Below are 16,298 nucleotides of genomic sequence, written 5' to 3'. Positions count from 1 at the left end.
CCTGGGAATCCCTTCCACCCCGAGGGCTGAACCAGGGCGGTTCCACTCAGCTCCCCGTCCCACCCTGGGTGCAGGGTGCACCCCCAGTGCCAGGGAGGGACAGGCCACTTTCCACTCCAAGGGCAGGATGAGAGGAGGTGCGGGAGGCAGTCCCAGCTTGGCTCAGTCATCCCATGTCCGGGAGCAGTGACCCCCACACTCCCAGGCAGTGGGTGGAGCGGTGGTTTCTGCCCAAGACCCTACAGGGATGATGCCCCAGAGACGTCATGTGTGACCTCCTGGGAGCTGCAGGCCCAGGAGCCTGGACTGAGCAGGGGGGAGGCAGTAACCCAGGGGCTCCCACCTCCCACTGCTCTGTGCCTCTGGGGTCCTTACTCCCAGCCCAAGGGCTGCTCAGAAACCAGGTCCCAGGAGACCCCTGCTCAGGGCTGTCCAGGACCACACGCTGGCGGGTTTGAGCGTGGCCCAGAGTCCAATCCTGGACGTCCCCCACCTGAGGAGACGAGCGCTGAGCTCAGAGGGCACTGCCACCTGGGCCCTCGGGCCCGCACTCCAACCACAGATATGTGAGGAGGCTCAGTCAGTGCTGGTGCCAGGGCCTGGGGGTGTCAGCGGCCACAGATTCTCCCAGGGGAGGCCGAGGGGCTCCCATCTGGGGACAAGGGCTGCAGCAGTTCTTTCCTTCTGAATCTCCGGACAACAAGCAACATGCCCTGCATTGGGGGGGCTCTCGGCAGGGGTCGGGAGGGTGGCCAGCCTGAGGAACCAGCCTCCCAACCCCACACTTGCCCTACTGCTAGTCCTCCCTTCCAGGCCCACTTTGCTGGGGGACCCTCGGGGAGGCTTCTGATCCGGGGTGGCTGTCCTGCCCCTCACATGGCCCCTTGGCCCTGTGTGCTGTCCTGAGCGAGGCTGAAGGACACAGTCCACCTCCCCTGCAAGGCTGGGCTAGGCCTGTGAGAGAGATTGAGGCCTGAGAGGGCAGGGGGCCGGGGGACAGCGTGGAAGGGGCTGCCCAGCCCCCAGACCAGCCATGTCCAGGGCGTCCAGGCCTGACCATGGGCCTGGGAAAGGCCCCCCACTGGCCAGGCTGACCCCTCACTGACTGCCCCCCTCCACACCGGCTCCTGTCCCTCCCCCACCAGACCAGAGCCGCAGGCCTTCAGGGCCAGCGTGGTCGGGCCTCGCCGGGCCTCTGCTAGTGGCCTTGCGTGTGATCACTCACGCAGGCTGGGGGCAGGCAGGGTGCTGGGGGCCTGCGGCCAGAGGGCACGTGTTCTCGTGGAAGGACCGGCAGCTGGGTTAGCGTGGGGGCGGGGGAGGAAGGCCTGGGTGAGGACCTGCACACCCCCAAGCTGACAGCCCTCTGAGGGCCCTACGAGGAGCCCACCCCCAGCATTCGCGGCAGGCAGCGAGGATGAGGCAGACTTGATCAGAGCGGAGCAGCGCCCGACCTTTGTGTAAACCACTGGTGGTCAAGCCACACAGCCCGAACGTCCAGCCCCAACATGCCACGACTCAGGTCAAAAGTTGGGTCCAGAAGCCCTCAAAGGGCTCCCAGGGCTGGGGGCAGTGGCTCACACCTGTAGTTCCAGCACTTGGGGAGGCCTGGGTGGGAGGATCACCTGAGGCCAGGAGCTCGAGGCTACAGGGACCTGTGATTGCTCCGCTGCCCTCCGGACACAGCGAGACACCATCTCAAAAGAAAAAGGGGGGGCTCTGAGGGAGGAGTAGTGGGCAAAGAAATGTCCGGCAGGCCGAAGGGCAGGGGCCGGTGAGGAGGCCCCGTGGTCCCCAGGGCAGCACGGGCCAGAGGGTGCTGAGGGAGCCGGGACAGGTCCTGAGCACAAGCAGGGGGTGGGCTGGTGTCCCAGGATGGCTTCCCAGGCTGCCTGGGCACAGAGGTGTCCGGGCCATCCTACAGCCCTGGGGAGGCCTGGTCAGGGCCCTGCGAGGTCAGGGTCTGGGTGGGCCCTCAGCCCAGCAGCAGGGGGGTGGGGCGTGGGGCCGGCTCTCCTAGCTGGGCGGGAACCCTGGCCAGCCCAGCACGGCGGCGGCTCCTGGCAACCTTGAGGCCTTCCGTGGGCTGACGGAAGCCCCCCGAGGTAGTCCTCTGGGGCAGGCAGCCTCCCTGTTGTCAGCACAGGGTCCCTGGGGTCGGCAGCTGGACTGGAGGGGCCTCACCCAGCAGGCAGGGCGAGAAACAGCCTTTTCCTCACAGCCCCCAGTCCTGCTAATGACCAAGTACTTTTTTTTTCCTCTTGAAAAAGTCTCTCATCAAGATACTAAAATTTTATGTAAAAGGTGAAAAAAGTTAGAGTTTTCATTCAACCTCAATTGGTTTTCCAGATCTAAAATCCTTGCTCTGACCAACCAAGCCTTGAAGACGGGTTTGTATAAGGCTCAGGACTTCTGCCAACGGAGGGGCGACCAGCGGCCCCCAGGAAAAGGCTCTGGCTGGGTGCACCAGCATTGCCCGCCCGGTTTCCTAGGGGTTGCTCACCCTGTTCCCAAATCTGGGTATCACAGGTTGAATGGTGGCCCCAAAAGACATGTCCTCCTGGAACCTCAGAACGTGACCTTATTTGGAATAAGAGCCTTTGCAAATATAATTAGGGCAAGGAATTTGTGATGAAAACCTCCTGGATTAGGGCGGGGGCCCTAAATGCAGTGACTTGTGTCATAAGAGAAAGCGGGGGGGGGGGGGGGGGGGGAACACATGAAGACTGAGTGGAGACCCCAGCGACCAGGCACAGCCAGGAATCACCTGGAGCCACCAGAAGTTGGGAGAGGCAGGAGGATGCCCCTACAGGAGGCTGACAACTTTATTATGGAATTCTGTCTCTAAAACCATGAAGGAATAAATGTGTCGTTTTAAGCCACCAAGTTTTGGGGTAATTTGTTAACCATAGCCACAGGAAACTGACAAGGGAGGAGAGTGGGGGTGGGAACGGAAAGGGGCTTGGGAAAGGGAGCACAGGGACATCGGACCGCAACAGTGGGCACGTGGGACTGGACCTTGGGGGAGAAGCTGTCCCCGGCTGTTGGCCCTGGACGTCATGGGGGCGGCCCTTTGGGGGAAGGGTGGTGGGTGGGGCTTGGCTCCCAGGTCCTGCCCTGGGGGAAGGTGACTCGCCTTCACTCCTCAGACCGTTCCTAAGCACCTCCTGCGGGCCAGGCCCCAGCAAGCCAGGGGCAGGGGCTCCTGGAGGTCGAGTGCAACAAGGGGGCCATCCCTGCCAGGAGGAAGTGCCGGTGCCAGGGCCAGGAGGTGCCTCTGTGTCCCTCCACGCCACAAAGCCAGGACTCAAGGCTATCTGGGCACTGTTGATTTTACCATATGGAGAAACACTCGTTTGGGAAGGTGGCCGGTGCCACAGTCCCTCCTACCTGGTGTAAGGTAAGTTTCCAAAGGGGGTGCCTAGGAGCCAGACTCGGCCTCAGGGGAGGACACTTCTGGCCCTGACAATGATCCAGCCTCAACAGCCTCAACTCCAGCTCCCCAGGGACACCACCAGCAGTGGCAGGGTCGGTGGGACCCTTCTAGATATCCCTTTTCAGTATCCCGAGGGGGTCCCGGACCCCTGCCAGCGTCTGAGGCACCTCCATGACTTTCCAGAAAACGTGTGCTCACAGGCGCTCACTGCAGCAAAGGCCCCCACTCGGCCCCTCCCAGGCTCTGAGCTCAGTGAGTGCCCAGCCCCGGCGCTGACCTACCCAGCATCCAACCCAGAGCAGGGAACTCTGGCAGGCAGGTGTCAAATACTGTGACACGTGACATCATCTGCCGGGCACTGTGGGCAGCTCCTTAAAGCAGCTCCATACAACAGGGGAGCGGGGAGATCAAGCTCGGGCCCCCTGCTCTGTGCCCAGCGAGTCCCAGGGGGCACCTGGATGCTGAGACACCCGGGCGTTGGGAGCGGGGATGTGCATCGCGGGAGACCTCCCCTCCCCTCCACCTGGACACGTGGAAAATGCTCAGCCGGCAGACCAGGAGGAAGTGATTCCAAAGGTGGGGCAGGCGGGGAAGGCTTGGGGCTTCGAGGCGGGAAAGCTGCAGCGCCGGGTCAGAGCCGCCCGGAACCCCGAACCGCAACACCCGCCCAGCGGGGCTGTCCGCGCCGGCCAACCCCGAGTCTGGCCCTGCTTAAGCACAGCCACGCGGGGGCCTGACTCGGGCACCCTCTCCGCGGCAATCCCAGCCTCACGTTCCCGGCGGGGCCGGAGTGACGTCGGGTGGGTTCTCGTTCCCCAAAACCGCCCAGCGAAGGGGCTAGGCTGGTCCTGACCGCGGAGCACGGCCCTCCGAGACGGGGACCCCAAGGTGACAGCCAGGGCGCACACGATCGCGCTTCCCACTGGGTCTCAGGGGCACCGACCCCGCAGGCTATCGTGGACCCCGAGCTGGCGCCGCTCACCTCAGGGTCCCGCGGAACCGCGCGCACCGCCGGGTGACCCCGCCCGCCCGCAGCTCCGCACAGGGCCCGGCCCGGAGCCTCGCCCCGCCGGCCCGAACGTCCGCGGTGTCCCTGGCGAGGCCGTCGGCAAAGCCGCGTCCTTCGTCCCGCTCCTTCCCCTCGGGCGAGGACGCCGGGGACACTCGCGAGGGACCGCCCGCCCGCCCGGGCTCCTGTGGCGGCCGCGTCGCCCCGTCCCGCGCGGCGCCGCTGGTGTAGTGGTATCATGCAAGATTCCCATTCTTGCGACCCGGGTTCGATTCCCGGGCGGCGCAGGCGACGTTTTGACTTTTCCCACTTCGAAGACGAACTCCCCCCTTCTCAGGGGAGAGGACAGACGACCCGGACACGGGAGGCGCCGGTCCTGGTGCGGCGCGAACGACACCGACGCTGCGGCGAGCGGTGCGAAAACGCCGGCTCGGCCGCGGGCGACCGGGAGTCGGAGCCCAGAGGCGTCCAGAACCCGCCGCCCATGCGCCCCCGCGGCGGCCGGCCTCTTGGCGGGCGGCGCGCGGCCTCCTGGGAGTTGTAGTCGCTCCCGCCAGCGACGCGGCCACTGCGCCACAGCTCCCGACGTGCCCCGCGCCAGGCCGATGCCACAGCTCCCGGCGCGCCCCGCGCCAGGCCGATGCCACAGCTCCCGGCGCGCCTCGCGCCAAGCCGGCGGCGGGGCGGACGGTGCCGCAGCGATGCTGGTGGCGGCAGCCGCGGAGCGAAACAAGGAGCCCATCCTGAGCGTGCTGCGGCAGTACGTGGACCCGGCCCAGCGCGGCGTCCGTGTGCTCGAGGTGGCCTCGGGCTCCGGCCAGCACGCGGCCCACTTCGCGCAGGCCTTCCCGCACGCCGAGTGGCAGCCGTCCGACGTGGACCAGCGCTGCCTGGACAGGTGCGGCCGGGCAGGGCGAGCCCCGAGAGCCGCCGTCCCGGTCCCGCTCCGCCTGCGGCCCCTCCGCGAACAGCCCTGCCAGGAAAGGGCGGCCCGGGTCTGCGTGCGGAGCGGTGGGCGCCCGAGAGGGCCCCCGTCCCGCAGGACCCCGAGGTTGTGAGAGTGGGCGGGCTTCGGGGTCCGGCCAAACTGGGCCCCACCGTGCGCTCCCTCCCGCAGCATCCTGGCCACCGCCCGAGCCCAGGGGCTGTCCAACGTGAAGGCCCCGCTGTACCTGGACGTGACCTGGCATTGGGAGCACTGGGGCGGGATCCTGCCGCAGTCGCTGGACCTGCTCCTCTGCATCAACATGATGCATATCTGTCCCCTGAAGTGCACGGAGGTCTGTGGGGGGAGCCGGGCGAGGCCACTGTGCCATGCTGCACCCCGCACCCTGCTGCACTAAGCTGGGAGCAGGGATGCCAGATTCACCCCATGTCCCAGTAGGGACTGGGGGAGGGGCCTCACTGCTGTCCTGTCTCCCCCCTCAGGGGCTCTTCAGAGCAGCGGGACACCTGCTCAAACCCAAGGCTCTGCTCATCACCTACGGAGTGAGTGGTCCTGCCAGAGAGAGGGCCTCCCCGCAGCAGCCCCAGCTGTCCTGTTCCCACTGGCGTTGCTGCCGTCTGGATTCCCTGCCTCCCTGCTCAGCCTGGCCCCCGTCTGAGTTCTGGCCAGCCAAGGGCACAGCCTCCCTCCTCGAGGGGAGGACCCTCCTGTGGCTGTCACCAACATTTGAACAAGCCCAGGCCCTCCCCCTCCTTGTCACCTGCCAGTGTCTCTGTGTCCTCTTGGTTGTTCCCCTCCTGGGGGCAGGGAGGGGGCAATGTCCATTTCATTCTTTGGGCCCAGCCTGCAAGTCTGTCCCAAGGCCCCTGGGGAATGGCTGACCCTCATCCAGTGGCTATGTCCCCTGTCCCCACAGCCCTATGCTGTTAATGGGAAGATCTCTCCCCAGAGCAACGTGGACTTTGACCTGATGCTCAGATGCAGGTCAGAGGTGGGTGGGAGGGGGCCTGGCTCGGAGGGCAGGTGGGCTGAGCACCCCTCAGGCCATGACTCTATCTCCCTCCCTCCCTCCTGCAGGAACCCAGAGTGGGGGCTGCGGGACACAGCTTTCCTGGGGGACCTGGGCCGGGCCAGCGGCCTGCTCCTGGAGAGGATGGTAGGTGGGGAGGGCTGGGGCCCAGGCAGCCTCCTGGTGGTCCCGGGGCCACTCCTCCAGCAACGCGTTTCTCCAGGTGGACATGCCTGCCAACAACAAGTGCCTGATTTTCCGTAAAAAGTAACCCCTCTCCTTCATCCTGAATGCCTGCATCCTAGCCAGAGGCTCTGCGGGCACAAACCCCGACAACCAGCCCCACCGAGTCTAGGCTCTTGGCTGCAGCCGACGGGCTGCCCAGGCCCAGCCTGCCCCAGAATAAAGTGGTTCTGCTGCCCTGTTGCTGGTGTCCACCATGCCACCTCCTGGGAACACCTTGTGGGGGCGAGGTCAGGGCTTGGGGGATTCCTGGGCATTGCTGCTAGAGCTCGGGCAGTGGAGGGAACCCGGGGACAGTTGCTGATGTGAGATGGGACTGGTCCCTGCCTGTTCTCCTGGAGAGACTTGGGGATGCAGAAGGTCCCCTGGGGTGCGCTGGTGACCTTGCACCAGGGCCAGAGCCCTGCTTGGTGGCCATGCCTCAGCTGGAAAACGGGCTTGGGGTGGGGGCCTCCCTGAGGGTCGGAGTACCCTGACCAGCACCAGCAGGTCCGAGGTTGGGGCAAGGCGACGGCTTTTATTCCGCAGGCGGGAGGGCGGGAGTGGGAGAGGCCGGGCGGGCTAGTCCTGGAAGCGGCTGAGCAGCGTGCAGGCCTTCTTCTCGAGCAGCTCCCAGATCTTCTTGATGCGCTTCTCACTGGCGGCGCGGACGTAGCTGCCGGAGTCCAGCACAGCCACGCCGTCGCGCACCTCACCCATGATGACCAGTGGCCCGTCGCCGGCCGTCACGTTGGGGCAGGGGCAGGCCCAGTCCATGCCGCTCAGTGTCACCTCTAGGTACTTGGTGCCCAAGAACTTGAGGCCCATCTTGTCGTCCTTGAGCACGTCATCAAGGGCCACACGGGCAATGCCGCTGCCGGCGGCCTCGGGCTCCTCCAGCACCTCGGTGAGCCGGCCAACGATGGCGAAGTCACTGCGGCACAGGCTTGGCGCCAGCTTGCTCCGGAAGCGGCAGGCGCGGCAGGGCGGTGTTCGAGGCACGGGGCAGGCGTCCTCGCAGCTCTCGCGGCTCTCGAAGTTGTTGCCGTTGCCCTCACAGCCACTGTACACGAAGGGGTGGCACTGCTGCAGCAGCGGGCTGTAGGCCCAGCGCGGCTCCCAGCCCTGGCACGGGCCCTGCACGGCAGGCAGCACGCAGGCGTCGCCGGGGCCGCGGGCACAGGCCTGCTGGCACGCCTCGTACGTCTCAAAGCCCCTGGCGGCCCCGTCACAGCCGCGTGCGGGGAAGGTCATGCAGCCGCCTCGCTGAGGGTCAAAGTGCCAGAGGACGCGGGGTGGGGAGGCAGGGCCTGTGCAGGTGTGCGTGTCCGGCAGGCACTCAGCCGGGGCTGGGATGCTCGGGTCCCTGCCCCTGGCCGGCTCCCGCTGGACCACGGAGAGCGGGAAGTCGGCTCGCAGCAGGCCCGCGGCGTTGCGTGCGGTGCAGGTGTACAGGCCGGCGTCCTCGGGCCGGGCGTTGTAGAGCACCAGCTGCCCGATGCTGGTCACCACCACGTTGCCATACATCTGGTCCGGGCGCATGATCAGGTTCTCCCGCTGGTGGCTCTGCTTCTCCCAGGTCACGGCAGGCGGGGGGCGGCCGCTGACGTCGCAGTGGAGGCTGGCCGTGCCCCCCACCTGCACGGCCTGCGGGGAGGGGCTGCTGTACAGGGCAGGCGGAACGGGGGCAGCGCCGGGAGTTGGCCGGGCAGTGGTCTCGGGCGGCCCTGGGCTGCTGGGCGGCCAGCTGAGGACGTGCTTGCAGGGCACGACGTGGAGGTGGAGGCCGCGCAGGCAGGCCTCGGCGTCCATGTAGCAGCGGTTGTAGTAGGTGAGGCCGTCCGAGGCACAGGTGAAGCTGGGCTCCTTCTCGCAGCGGTCGCGGCAGCGGCACACGGGCTGCCCGTCCCAGATGTCGCAGTCGGAGCCCTGCTGGGGGCACACAAAGCCCTCGCAGGAGGCTGCCGCGGTGGGTGCCACCAGGCCCCCGTCGGGGAAGCGGGCTGCCACGCAGCTCTGCAGCCCGCACACATTGGCACAGCACTTCTCAGCATCCGCGCAGTCCTGGGGGGCGGGGGGCACTTCAGCAGGAGCCCTGGCACCTCCCAGCCCTCCCCCAGGGGCCTCCACCCTGCATCGGAGCAGGGGTGAGCCTCCTGCTCTGCGTTTGCAGCCATGACAACTGCCCCTCCCGGAGCCTCAGCTTCTCTGGAAAGCCGAGGAGGTTTCCATCTGGCGTGGTGTGACAAGCTACCACACCACGTGTCACCGAGTTTAACCTCACTGAATCTTCAGATGTCCCCAAGCAAGTTTCACTGTTTCCACCGCGGAGGAAACAGAGGCCAGGAAGGATGTGCGACATGCTCACAGCCCCCCACACCACCCCTGGGGGTCGGCGTCCCCACTGGCCCCTGCCATGAACGGGCCGTGGCCCCGGGAGGGGGTGCGGTGTGGGGGTGGGCTGCCGGCCAGAGGCCCGTGTACACTCTGCTCTTGAGAGAGTGAGAGGTGCCCGGCGCGGAAGGGGCGGGCTTGCTGGGCAGGAGACAGAGATGGAGTGGGGAAGGGTCTCCTTTTTCAGACAAGTGAGGGCAGATGTCCCCTGGGACCCTCCTTTGGGGCACAGCCCGACAGCCCAGCAGAAGCGCATGGTGAGTGGGAGGAAGAAGCAGACTCCTAGGGTTGGGGTCCCCTGGGGGAGAGGGCCAGGGGATCTGGGCTTCCCCAGGCTGGCCATGCCCAAGCCGCCAGGACTCCCTGGCCCCCGACCACGCTCACCTGGTCCCGGCTGCACTCGCGCTCACAGGTGCTCTGGGCGTCCACCCACAGGCTGGGGCTGAGCTGGTTCGGGCACACGCCGGGGTGGCTCCCAGGCCCTGGCAGCAGGCCGGCCCCCGGGGTCAGCCCCACGAGGAGGAGGAGAGGCAGGAGCAGCCGTGGGGCCGGCATGGGGGCCGCCGGGCCAGGGGGCTGGGGGGCTGTGGCCTCCAGCCACTGTGTGGGCCCCACGGAGCACAGCCCCAGCAGGCATCCGCCCCCTGGGCCACTGGCCACTCGCCGGGTGCCCTCCTGGCCCCTGGGCTGGAGCCCACAGCAGATGCTCGTCCTGGCGCCCCGACAGGTGGGTTTTGGGGTCCCTCCGTGCTCAGAGTCTGTCCACGAGGCCGGGGTCCCGCCCCAGCGTCAGCCTGGCCCCTCTGTTCCAGCCAGTGTGGCGGCTCCCAGGCCCTGGTCAGCGCAGGGCGGGGGTGGGAGGGCGGGGGCGGGGCCAGAGGCCCAGGAGCACGGAGCCACTGGCCACGAGGGTCACTGCGGGCGGAGGGCTGCAGAGGGCACGCTGTAACCCGAGCCCCTCCCTCCAGACCGGCTCTCGGAGGAAGGGCAGCTGGGGTCAAAGTCTCCTGGAGGACCCTCCCCTGCAGCTCCGTGGGGAGGGGGCAGGGCCGGCAGATCTCAGCTTTTGTCCCTGACCCCTGGGGACCCCCTCAGGCCCCCACGCGGTGGGCGTGGACAGGCACAGGCTTCTCACCCCACCCCCAGCTGAGGCAGGTCCAGGTTGGCAAGTGTCACCTGAGTGCAGGTGAGGCCTGGGGGCTCCAAACAGCCCAGCAGGAGGTGGGGGGACTCTGCTCCCTTCCCGGGAAGACTCCTCAGCTGTCTCCATGACCCTGAGGGTCACATCTGCCAGCAGGTCTCGGGGTTGAATTTCACTGCGCACAGCCTGCCCCTCCTCTGCCGACCCTCGGGGGTGGGGCTGGACACAACAGGGCTTTGGTTCCCAGAGACCCCGGCTCAGGACTCCATGCCCCCCGCGCCCTTCCTCAGTGGGCAAAGGCATGTGAAAAAAGGCCCCCGAGCTCTCCGCGGGGACAGAGACGGTCCACATCTGCACTGACCACAGAGCCTCCCGCCCTGGAACCCTGGCTCATGTGCAGCCGTCCGAGGGCATCTACATGCACCCGGAAGAGACTGAGTGTTCCGGAAGCTGCTCCTGGAACACAGGCACTCTGGCAGTCCTTCCCAGCCCCCAGCCCAGCAGCAGGGGCCCCTCCTGGTCGGGAGGGCAGGCGCTGGCCTGGGTCTCAGCCACAATGACACGCAACACAAAGGGACACCCACAATCTGCCCTCCCAAACTCTTCTGTGGCTCCAGAGGTTTGGAGTCCCATGGAATTTTCTCACAGACAGGACAGAAAATGTCCCTGTGACCCTGTGTCTGACCTTCTGACCCTATAGGCAGGGTAGTAAGAGCCTAGTCTGGTCAGGACGAGGCTGAGAGGGCCACCAGGTGCCATGGTCCCTGCCGGACAAAGGGGTCTGGAGCAGCCCCTGAGGATGTAGGGTGGGGCAGCTGGGCGGTGACCACTGGAGCCTGGCAGCCTCCAGCCAGGGAGGGGCAGCCCAGGTGGCCCCGAGGCCAGAGGCTGTGGTCCTGGGGGTGGGGGCCGCATTCAGAGCGGAGCGTGCCCGTCCAGCTGGGCTCTGACCGCAGGGCGGCCGCACAGCCCTGCACACCCTGCCCAAAGACAGCTTTCCCACTGAGGGTGCTACCCCAGGTCCTGGCTTGTGGGGGTCCTTGAAGCTGTGGCAGGTCGTGGGGGACAGTCCACCCTGGCCGTGAGCGAGGGCTTGGCACGAGGGCGGCTGCCCACTGCTGGCCCAGCTGGGCTCACCATGAAACACAACGTGGCCTGTAGCCAGGCCCGGCCGCTCCAGCCCACCCTCAGCCCTTGCTGGCTGGGTCTGCGGGTTGGTCCGGCAGGGTCAAGGCGGTGCTGGCCGGGCCTCACCCCCCTGCACCCACCGCTGGTCAGACAGGAGCGAGACCAATTCACACCGAAGCAAACACGGAGATCACAGCTGAGTTGTATTCACTGTACAAAGAGAGAGGAACAGTTCACAGAGAACCCAGGAGTGGCCCAAGTGTCAGACAGCAGCAAGGGTAGTGTTGACATTGTGAACGCGGACTGCCCAGCCTCAGTCCCTGTGGTCTGTTCACAATTCCAAAGGGGGCCCTGTGGGCAGCAACAAGACAGATGGGGCCGGGCTGCCTCTGCCCAGCCCCGGGGCCCGGGTCCCCAGCGGCGGCTCCAGGGGCCATCCCGCTGGCTCCCTCGCTCATCCGCAGCTCACGGGGCCACGGCCCTCGCCTCCCGGGACAGCTGTGGCACTGGAGCCCTGGGGACACCCACCGCAGGACCCTCTCAGAAACACGTGCTGCGAAGAGTCCCTGGTGAGGGGAGGTCGCGCGCCCAGGGAGGGCTCCTTCTGGGTGCCGGCCCTGCCTGTGGCTGGGGAGCCCGAGGGCAGGAGGTAGAGTTGAGCACCAGTGCAACCCGCGGCCGGTCACCTGGCCGGGCGGGGCCGATGCAGCCGGGGAGGGGAGAGCAGGCACCGCTGACACCACCTCGGTCGCTGGGGCAGAGCAGCACGGTGCAGGAAGGGTCGATGGCTTTCAGAGCAACGGTGACCAGGCCCTGCTGAGCCTGGGCCTCCGGCACAAAGGCGAGGCCGGTGGGTTCTGGAGAGGGTGTGGCCTCCAGCACCTGCCATGGCGTGGACGAGGCTGTTCAGGTAGGGTCACTAAAAACTAGGTCAGAAGGTTGCGGTGATGTGTGACCTCCTAGGCAGAAGGGCAGTGACAGGTAAGCAGCAACGAGGGGACACATCCAGGGTCAGTGAACAGAAGCTGCCACGAGCGGGGGCTGCGCGAGGTGCCCAGGGTTCCCGGCGCACAGGAGCCCGGTGGGTGCTGGCGGCTCTGCGCCTTTGTGCTGGAGAGACGCTGGGTACTGCGCAGTCGATGCCACCGAAGGTCTCGAGCCACAGCGGAAGCTTCTCAGCCCCGTGTGGGGAGGGACCTGTGGAGTGACAGAGATGGGGGCTCCCCTCTGCAGCGGGCTGCCCAGGCCTGGTGCGGCTTAGGACGACGTCCGGACTGGCCGCAGCCCGCCCGAGCCTGCTGCCGGAGCTCCCGGACGGTGCGCTCGCCTGGCTGTGCCCTGCTGGTCTCTGGCAGCCCCGACCCCGAGTTCGAAGGATTCCAGCTCCGACGGCTCACCCCTTCCCGTCACCGACTCGCACCTCCTCCCCGAGCCGGCTAAGCTCAGCCCCGTGGCTGCGGCCACGCAGAGGCAAGCTTGCCACGTGGCTGCATCCAGGCTTCCCTGACGGCCCCTTAACAATGTACAAAACAGGTCAAATGTTCTCTATATAAATAAGAAAGGCGAGCCAGGCTCCCTCCCGCCGGAGCCCAGGCACCGTGCAGTCCTGGGTTTGTTCGGACACATTCCCGTAGCACCAGCAGCCCAGCTGCCCCGCGGCACGCTCCCTGCCGCCTGTTGAGAGTGCTCTCCGCACACGCTCCTCCCTGCACCCAGCTCGGGTGTGGGGTAAAACCCAGGCTTCCTAGGCAGGGCCGTGTGGCCGAGTCTTCCCTGCACGCAGCCTGGCCTGGCGTCGGCCAGGAGACCCCCGCGAGCCCTCCGAGTCTGCACAGGGCAGTGCCCGGCCGGGGTCCGCTAGGAGATCTTGCAGTTGCTCCTCGAGCAGTTCTGGGGCGGGCTCTGGGGGGGGCGGATGGACTTGGACCTCTTGAGGCTGTTGCCCTTGCTGCTGCCGCCCCCGGCCCCGCTGGCCAGCGAGTAGGAGCGGCCGTGCATCATGACAGCGTTCATGCCGTTGGCCATGGAGAAGGACTTGAGGTGGCTCTTGATGGTGACGGGCAGCGGGAGCTTGTCGATGAGGTGCACGGGGGTGCAGGAGACGATGGCGCGGCAGCAGAGGTCCTGCAAGCTGAACACTGGGGGCGGGCAGAGAGGTCAGCCCGTGAGGAGGGGCAGGGCGGGGAGGCCCCGGGCGGGCAGACCCGGGCGTGAGCGGCCTCTCACCACCACACGAGCACGAGGGACGTGTGGCTGGGAAGGTCTCAAAGCTCCTGGAGGGTCCCCGGGACAGGGCTCCTTGGGGACCTGGATGCCCCAGCTATTCCACCCCAGCTGCCTGCACAAGTGGGGGTGCCTGCTGAGTGGCTCCTTCCCCTGCCTTTACCCCAAAGCCACGCTTACTGGGGAGGGCCGGGCAGGGGACCCGCCCATGGAGACCAGCTCCGCCCAGCCCTTGGCTTGGAACCCTGGGACTTCCTGGTGCGAGTGGGCGTGCGGCCGAGCTCTGCAGGCCGAGTTGCTCTGGTGGCCACTACAGTTGTGGCTGGATTTTAACTCCATCTAGCTAAATCTGCACAGTGCGGGGGACAGACCCGCAAGGGCAGGGGAGCCAGGTGCTGCCGGCCCAGGGCACAGCCAGGCTCTGTATGGCATCCCTAATGGAGGAGTCCCCTGGGGGAGCTGAATCTCAAGGAAGATGTGATTTTGACCCCCCTCCACCTGGCAGCAAGCCCTGTCAGGAGGCGGCTCTGTCTCCCCGAGGGAGGTCACCACGGGGGCTTCTGTTCGAGGACGTGGCACGAAACGTGGCACAGACACAACGCTGCAAAGCTGCGAGCACAGGCCCCGTGACCACCTGACAGTGAGCTGCTGTCCCCAGAACACTGAGGCCCGGCCAGCAAGCGGGGACCCCACCAGCGCACGCGGAGCAGGCGGCGCGGCTGCAGCGCTGTGGGGGCCAGGCTGGGGCCTGCCCGCCCTGACGGCACAGGGGCCCGCCCGGGCGGCCCAGACGGCCACAGCCCTTAAGGACCATGAGGGGCGGGGCTGCCGCCTCTGCCTCTGCTGCCCACTCTCCTCCCAGTCGCCGCGGTGCTGGCTGAGGGACCCGCCTGGACCCCCTCGCGTGGTTTCCCGGCCCCGACCCCCGTCAACCTCACGGTCAGGGCGCGCCAGCCCCGCCCCAGCCCCACCTCGGTTGGGCCTCCAGATCTTCTCCATGCCGTGCCGCATGAGCACGATGCGCGACAGCTCCGTGAAGGACTCCACGACGTTGAAGTTGCACAGCGGGCTGACCTCAAAGAAGGTCATGCAGTTCTTCTCCGCGTAGGCGCGCGCCTGCTCTGTGGGCACTTGCCGCTTGAAGGCCAGGTGCAGCCGGTTCCCAACCAGGATCCGAGGGACCCCAGGCGCGTGCTTGAGGGCAGCACAGAACTCAGCAAAGGCACCATGGCAGGACGCCCCCACCCGTGGGCAGCCGGCGGGGCCCTCGCTGTCTGGGTTCTGAGGTTGGGGGGGCAGGGGGCAGGGGGTGGGCTAGGATGGCACCAACCTCATCAGAGCTGGGCTGCAAGGCAGAGCCCAGGGCTCAGCCCCCGCCAAGCGCTGGCCCCTGTGGCATGGGGCCTGCTGGGGCCACAGGAGGGGCAGCAGGCAGAGGCCCCCCCGAGCCTCCCCCAGGGCCAGAGCCTGGGGGCCTCATCGAGCCCACCATTTCCCTGGGAGGGGTCCACAGGCCCACACCCACCTCATCGATCTCCTTGATCCAGCGGTCGATGCCGTCGAAGGACCAGCGGTTGGTGATGTCGTACACCAGGAGGATCCCCTGCAAGAGACTCAGGAGGTCACTGCGTGCACAGCTGGGCCCGGGCCAAGGAGGGACCCACCTGGACAGAAGGGGTCTCAGTTCCGGGGGGGCCAGGAACATACACTGCCGGGCACATTTCCCAGGTTACCAGACATGACAGGCAGATGGGCAGGGACTTCACAGAGCTCTGCAGCCCCCCTGCCTCTACCTCCCTCCCATCGGGGTGGGGCCTTCCTGCTAATGGAGACTGCTGCCAGGTGTCACAAATGCCACTTCCCCTCCCTCCTCTGGACGCATCGGCTGGGGCAGAACTGACGTTTTTTTCAGCTTCTTTTCTGCAAGCACATCGTAAGCATCGCTCTGTAATCATTTAAAAATCACAAGGGCCGGGAGCGGAGCCGTGCACACGCTGGTCTGTCGTGTGGGGGCCGCAGCGCCTGCCCCGGGCAGGCAGCTGAGGGCCCGGCCTCCCGGGGACATCCGCCTGGCGTTGCGGCTGTGGACGCCAAGTGTCCTCGCCATTAGTCCATCAGTGAGCTCCGCCCTGGGGGCACCTGGGGCAGAGCTGAGTGGGGGCACTTCTGAATTTTCCAGCCCAAAGCTTGCAGGGCGGAATGCCAGTCACCCGGGAGCAGTTTCTGTGGAGCTCCCCGGCCAGGCAGAGCAGGATTTGCCACAGGGCTTCCCCACCGTGTCCCTCAGAGACCAATTACCCAGAGCTCAGCTCTGGGCTGTTTCCGTCCGCCCTCAGTATCTCGAGGTGGCACTGCCACGGGCTCTCCAGCAGCGCCACGCAGGAGCACACTGCCCCCCTCGGCCGGGACTCCCCGCACACCCATCTCTCGGCCTAAAATCCCACTTGAAGGAGGCTCAGGAGTCAGACCCATCCGCCGAGCCGGGACTCAGCCACTTGCCGGCCCACACGATCTTCAGTGAGCAAAAGACTCAGTCACGTAAGAGAGCAGAGAGAAAGGCGTAGCTGAGACTCCAGGAAGAGGCCACTCTCCTCAAAATCAGGACTTTTAAAGCCTCTCAAAACTGTCTTTTGATTTCTGGAGTTTTACATGTAGTCCCCAGGTCTTGTTAAGACGAAGGTCTAAGTGACTGAGCCCAGCCCCGCGGATCCTCCTCTTACGACCCAGGCCTTGCTCAGAGCACGGCAGGGGCTCAGGAAGAGCATCGCTACCCAGGGACCCTCTGAGGCG

At 66.6% G+C, this 16,298-nt stretch overlaps 3 protein-coding genes and 1 non-coding gene across 11 annotated transcripts in view; 2 read left to right on the top strand and 2 right to left on the bottom strand.

The window, feature by feature from the left end:
- The first annotated feature begins 4,661 nt into the window (after positions 1 to 4,661).
- TRNAG-CCC lies at positions 4,662 to 4,732 on the top strand. Its single transcript has one exon. It is a non-coding gene; the product is annotated as a tRNA-Gly (tRNA).
- A 347-nt stretch (positions 4,733 to 5,079) lies between these two features.
- Positions 5,080 to 6,826, top strand: METTL26 (methyltransferase like 26). Of its 7 annotated transcripts, none has more exons than XM_045541009.1 (6): positions 5,083 to 5,343; positions 5,563 to 5,725; positions 5,874 to 5,933; positions 6,308 to 6,382; positions 6,469 to 6,547; positions 6,624 to 6,826. In XM_045541009.1, the coding sequence occupies exons 1-6, from the start codon at positions 5,147 to 5,149 to the stop codon at positions 6,662 to 6,664; spliced, it is 615 nt and encodes a 204-aa protein (XP_045396965.1). In that variant the 5' UTR covers positions 5,083 to 5,146; the 3' UTR covers positions 6,665 to 6,826. The 7 variants fall into 7 exon arrangements, with proteins under 7 accessions (XP_045396963.1, XP_045396969.1, XP_045396967.1 ...); XM_045541008.1 differs by having other exon boundaries at positions 5,085 to 5,343; positions 6,308 to 6,375; XM_045541007.1 differs by having other exon boundaries at positions 5,080 to 5,343; positions 6,469 to 6,826.
- Positions 6,827 to 7,141: 315 nt separating this feature from the next.
- On the bottom strand, positions 7,142 to 9,841 carry WFIKKN1 (WAP, follistatin/kazal, immunoglobulin, kunitz and netrin domain containing 1). The gene is made up of 2 exons (XM_045541003.1): positions 9,401 to 9,841; positions 7,142 to 8,686 (listed from the first exon to the last, which is right to left on the bottom strand). The coding sequence occupies exons 1-2, from the start codon at positions 9,569 to 9,571 to the stop codon at positions 7,205 to 7,207; spliced, it is 1,653 nt and encodes a 550-aa protein (XP_045396959.1). The 5' UTR covers positions 9,572 to 9,841; the 3' UTR covers positions 7,142 to 7,204.
- Positions 9,842 to 11,786: 1,945 nt separating this feature from the next.
- RAB40C (RAB40C, member RAS oncogene family) overlaps positions 11,787 to 16,298 on the bottom strand; it is a 31,261-nt gene continuing 26,749 nt past the window's right edge. The window contains exons 5-7 of one of the 2 annotated variants that reach the window (XM_045541004.1): positions 15,034 to 15,111; positions 14,480 to 14,789; positions 11,787 to 13,423 (exon numbers count right to left, since the gene is read on the bottom strand). In XM_045541004.1, the coding sequence (XP_045396960.1) occupies positions 13,143 to 13,423; positions 14,480 to 14,789; positions 15,034 to 15,111 (669 nt within the window). In that variant the 3' untranslated portion in view covers positions 11,787 to 13,142. The remainder of the gene's footprint in view (positions 13,424 to 14,479; positions 14,790 to 15,033; positions 15,112 to 16,298) is intronic. The other variant, XM_045541005.1, reaches the window with a different exon arrangement.

The sequence above is a fragment of the Lemur catta genome, chromosome 2 (genome assembly GCF_020740605.2).
Source record: "Lemur catta isolate mLemCat1 chromosome 2, mLemCat1.pri, whole genome shotgun sequence".
Lineage (NCBI taxonomy): Eukaryota > Metazoa > Chordata > Mammalia > Primates > Lemuridae > Lemur > Lemur catta.
Note: the sequence above shows the minus strand (reverse complement) of the source record. Positions and strands in the feature narration are given on the sequence as shown.

Coding starts and splice junctions, on each gene's coding strand:
- METTL26 (XM_045541006.1), top strand. CDS start 5,147: ATGCTGGTGGCGGCAGCCGCGGAGCGAAACAAGGAGCCCATCCTGAGC. Junction 5,344..5,562: donor GACCAGCGCTGCCTGGACAG/GTGCGGCCGGGC, acceptor TCCCTCCCGCAG/CATCCTGGCCACCGCCCGAG. Junction 5,934..6,307: donor CTCTGCTCATCACCTACGGA/GTGAGTGGTCCT, acceptor CTGTCCCCACAG/CCCTATGCTGTTAATGGGAA.
- WFIKKN1 (XM_045541003.1), bottom strand. CDS start 9,571: ATGCCGGCCCCACGGCTGCTCCTGCCTCTCCTCCTCCTCGTGGGGCTG. Junction 8,687..9,400: donor GCGAGTGCAGCCGGGACCAG/GTGAGCGTGGTC, acceptor CCCGCCCCCCAG/GACTGCGCGGATGCTGAGAA.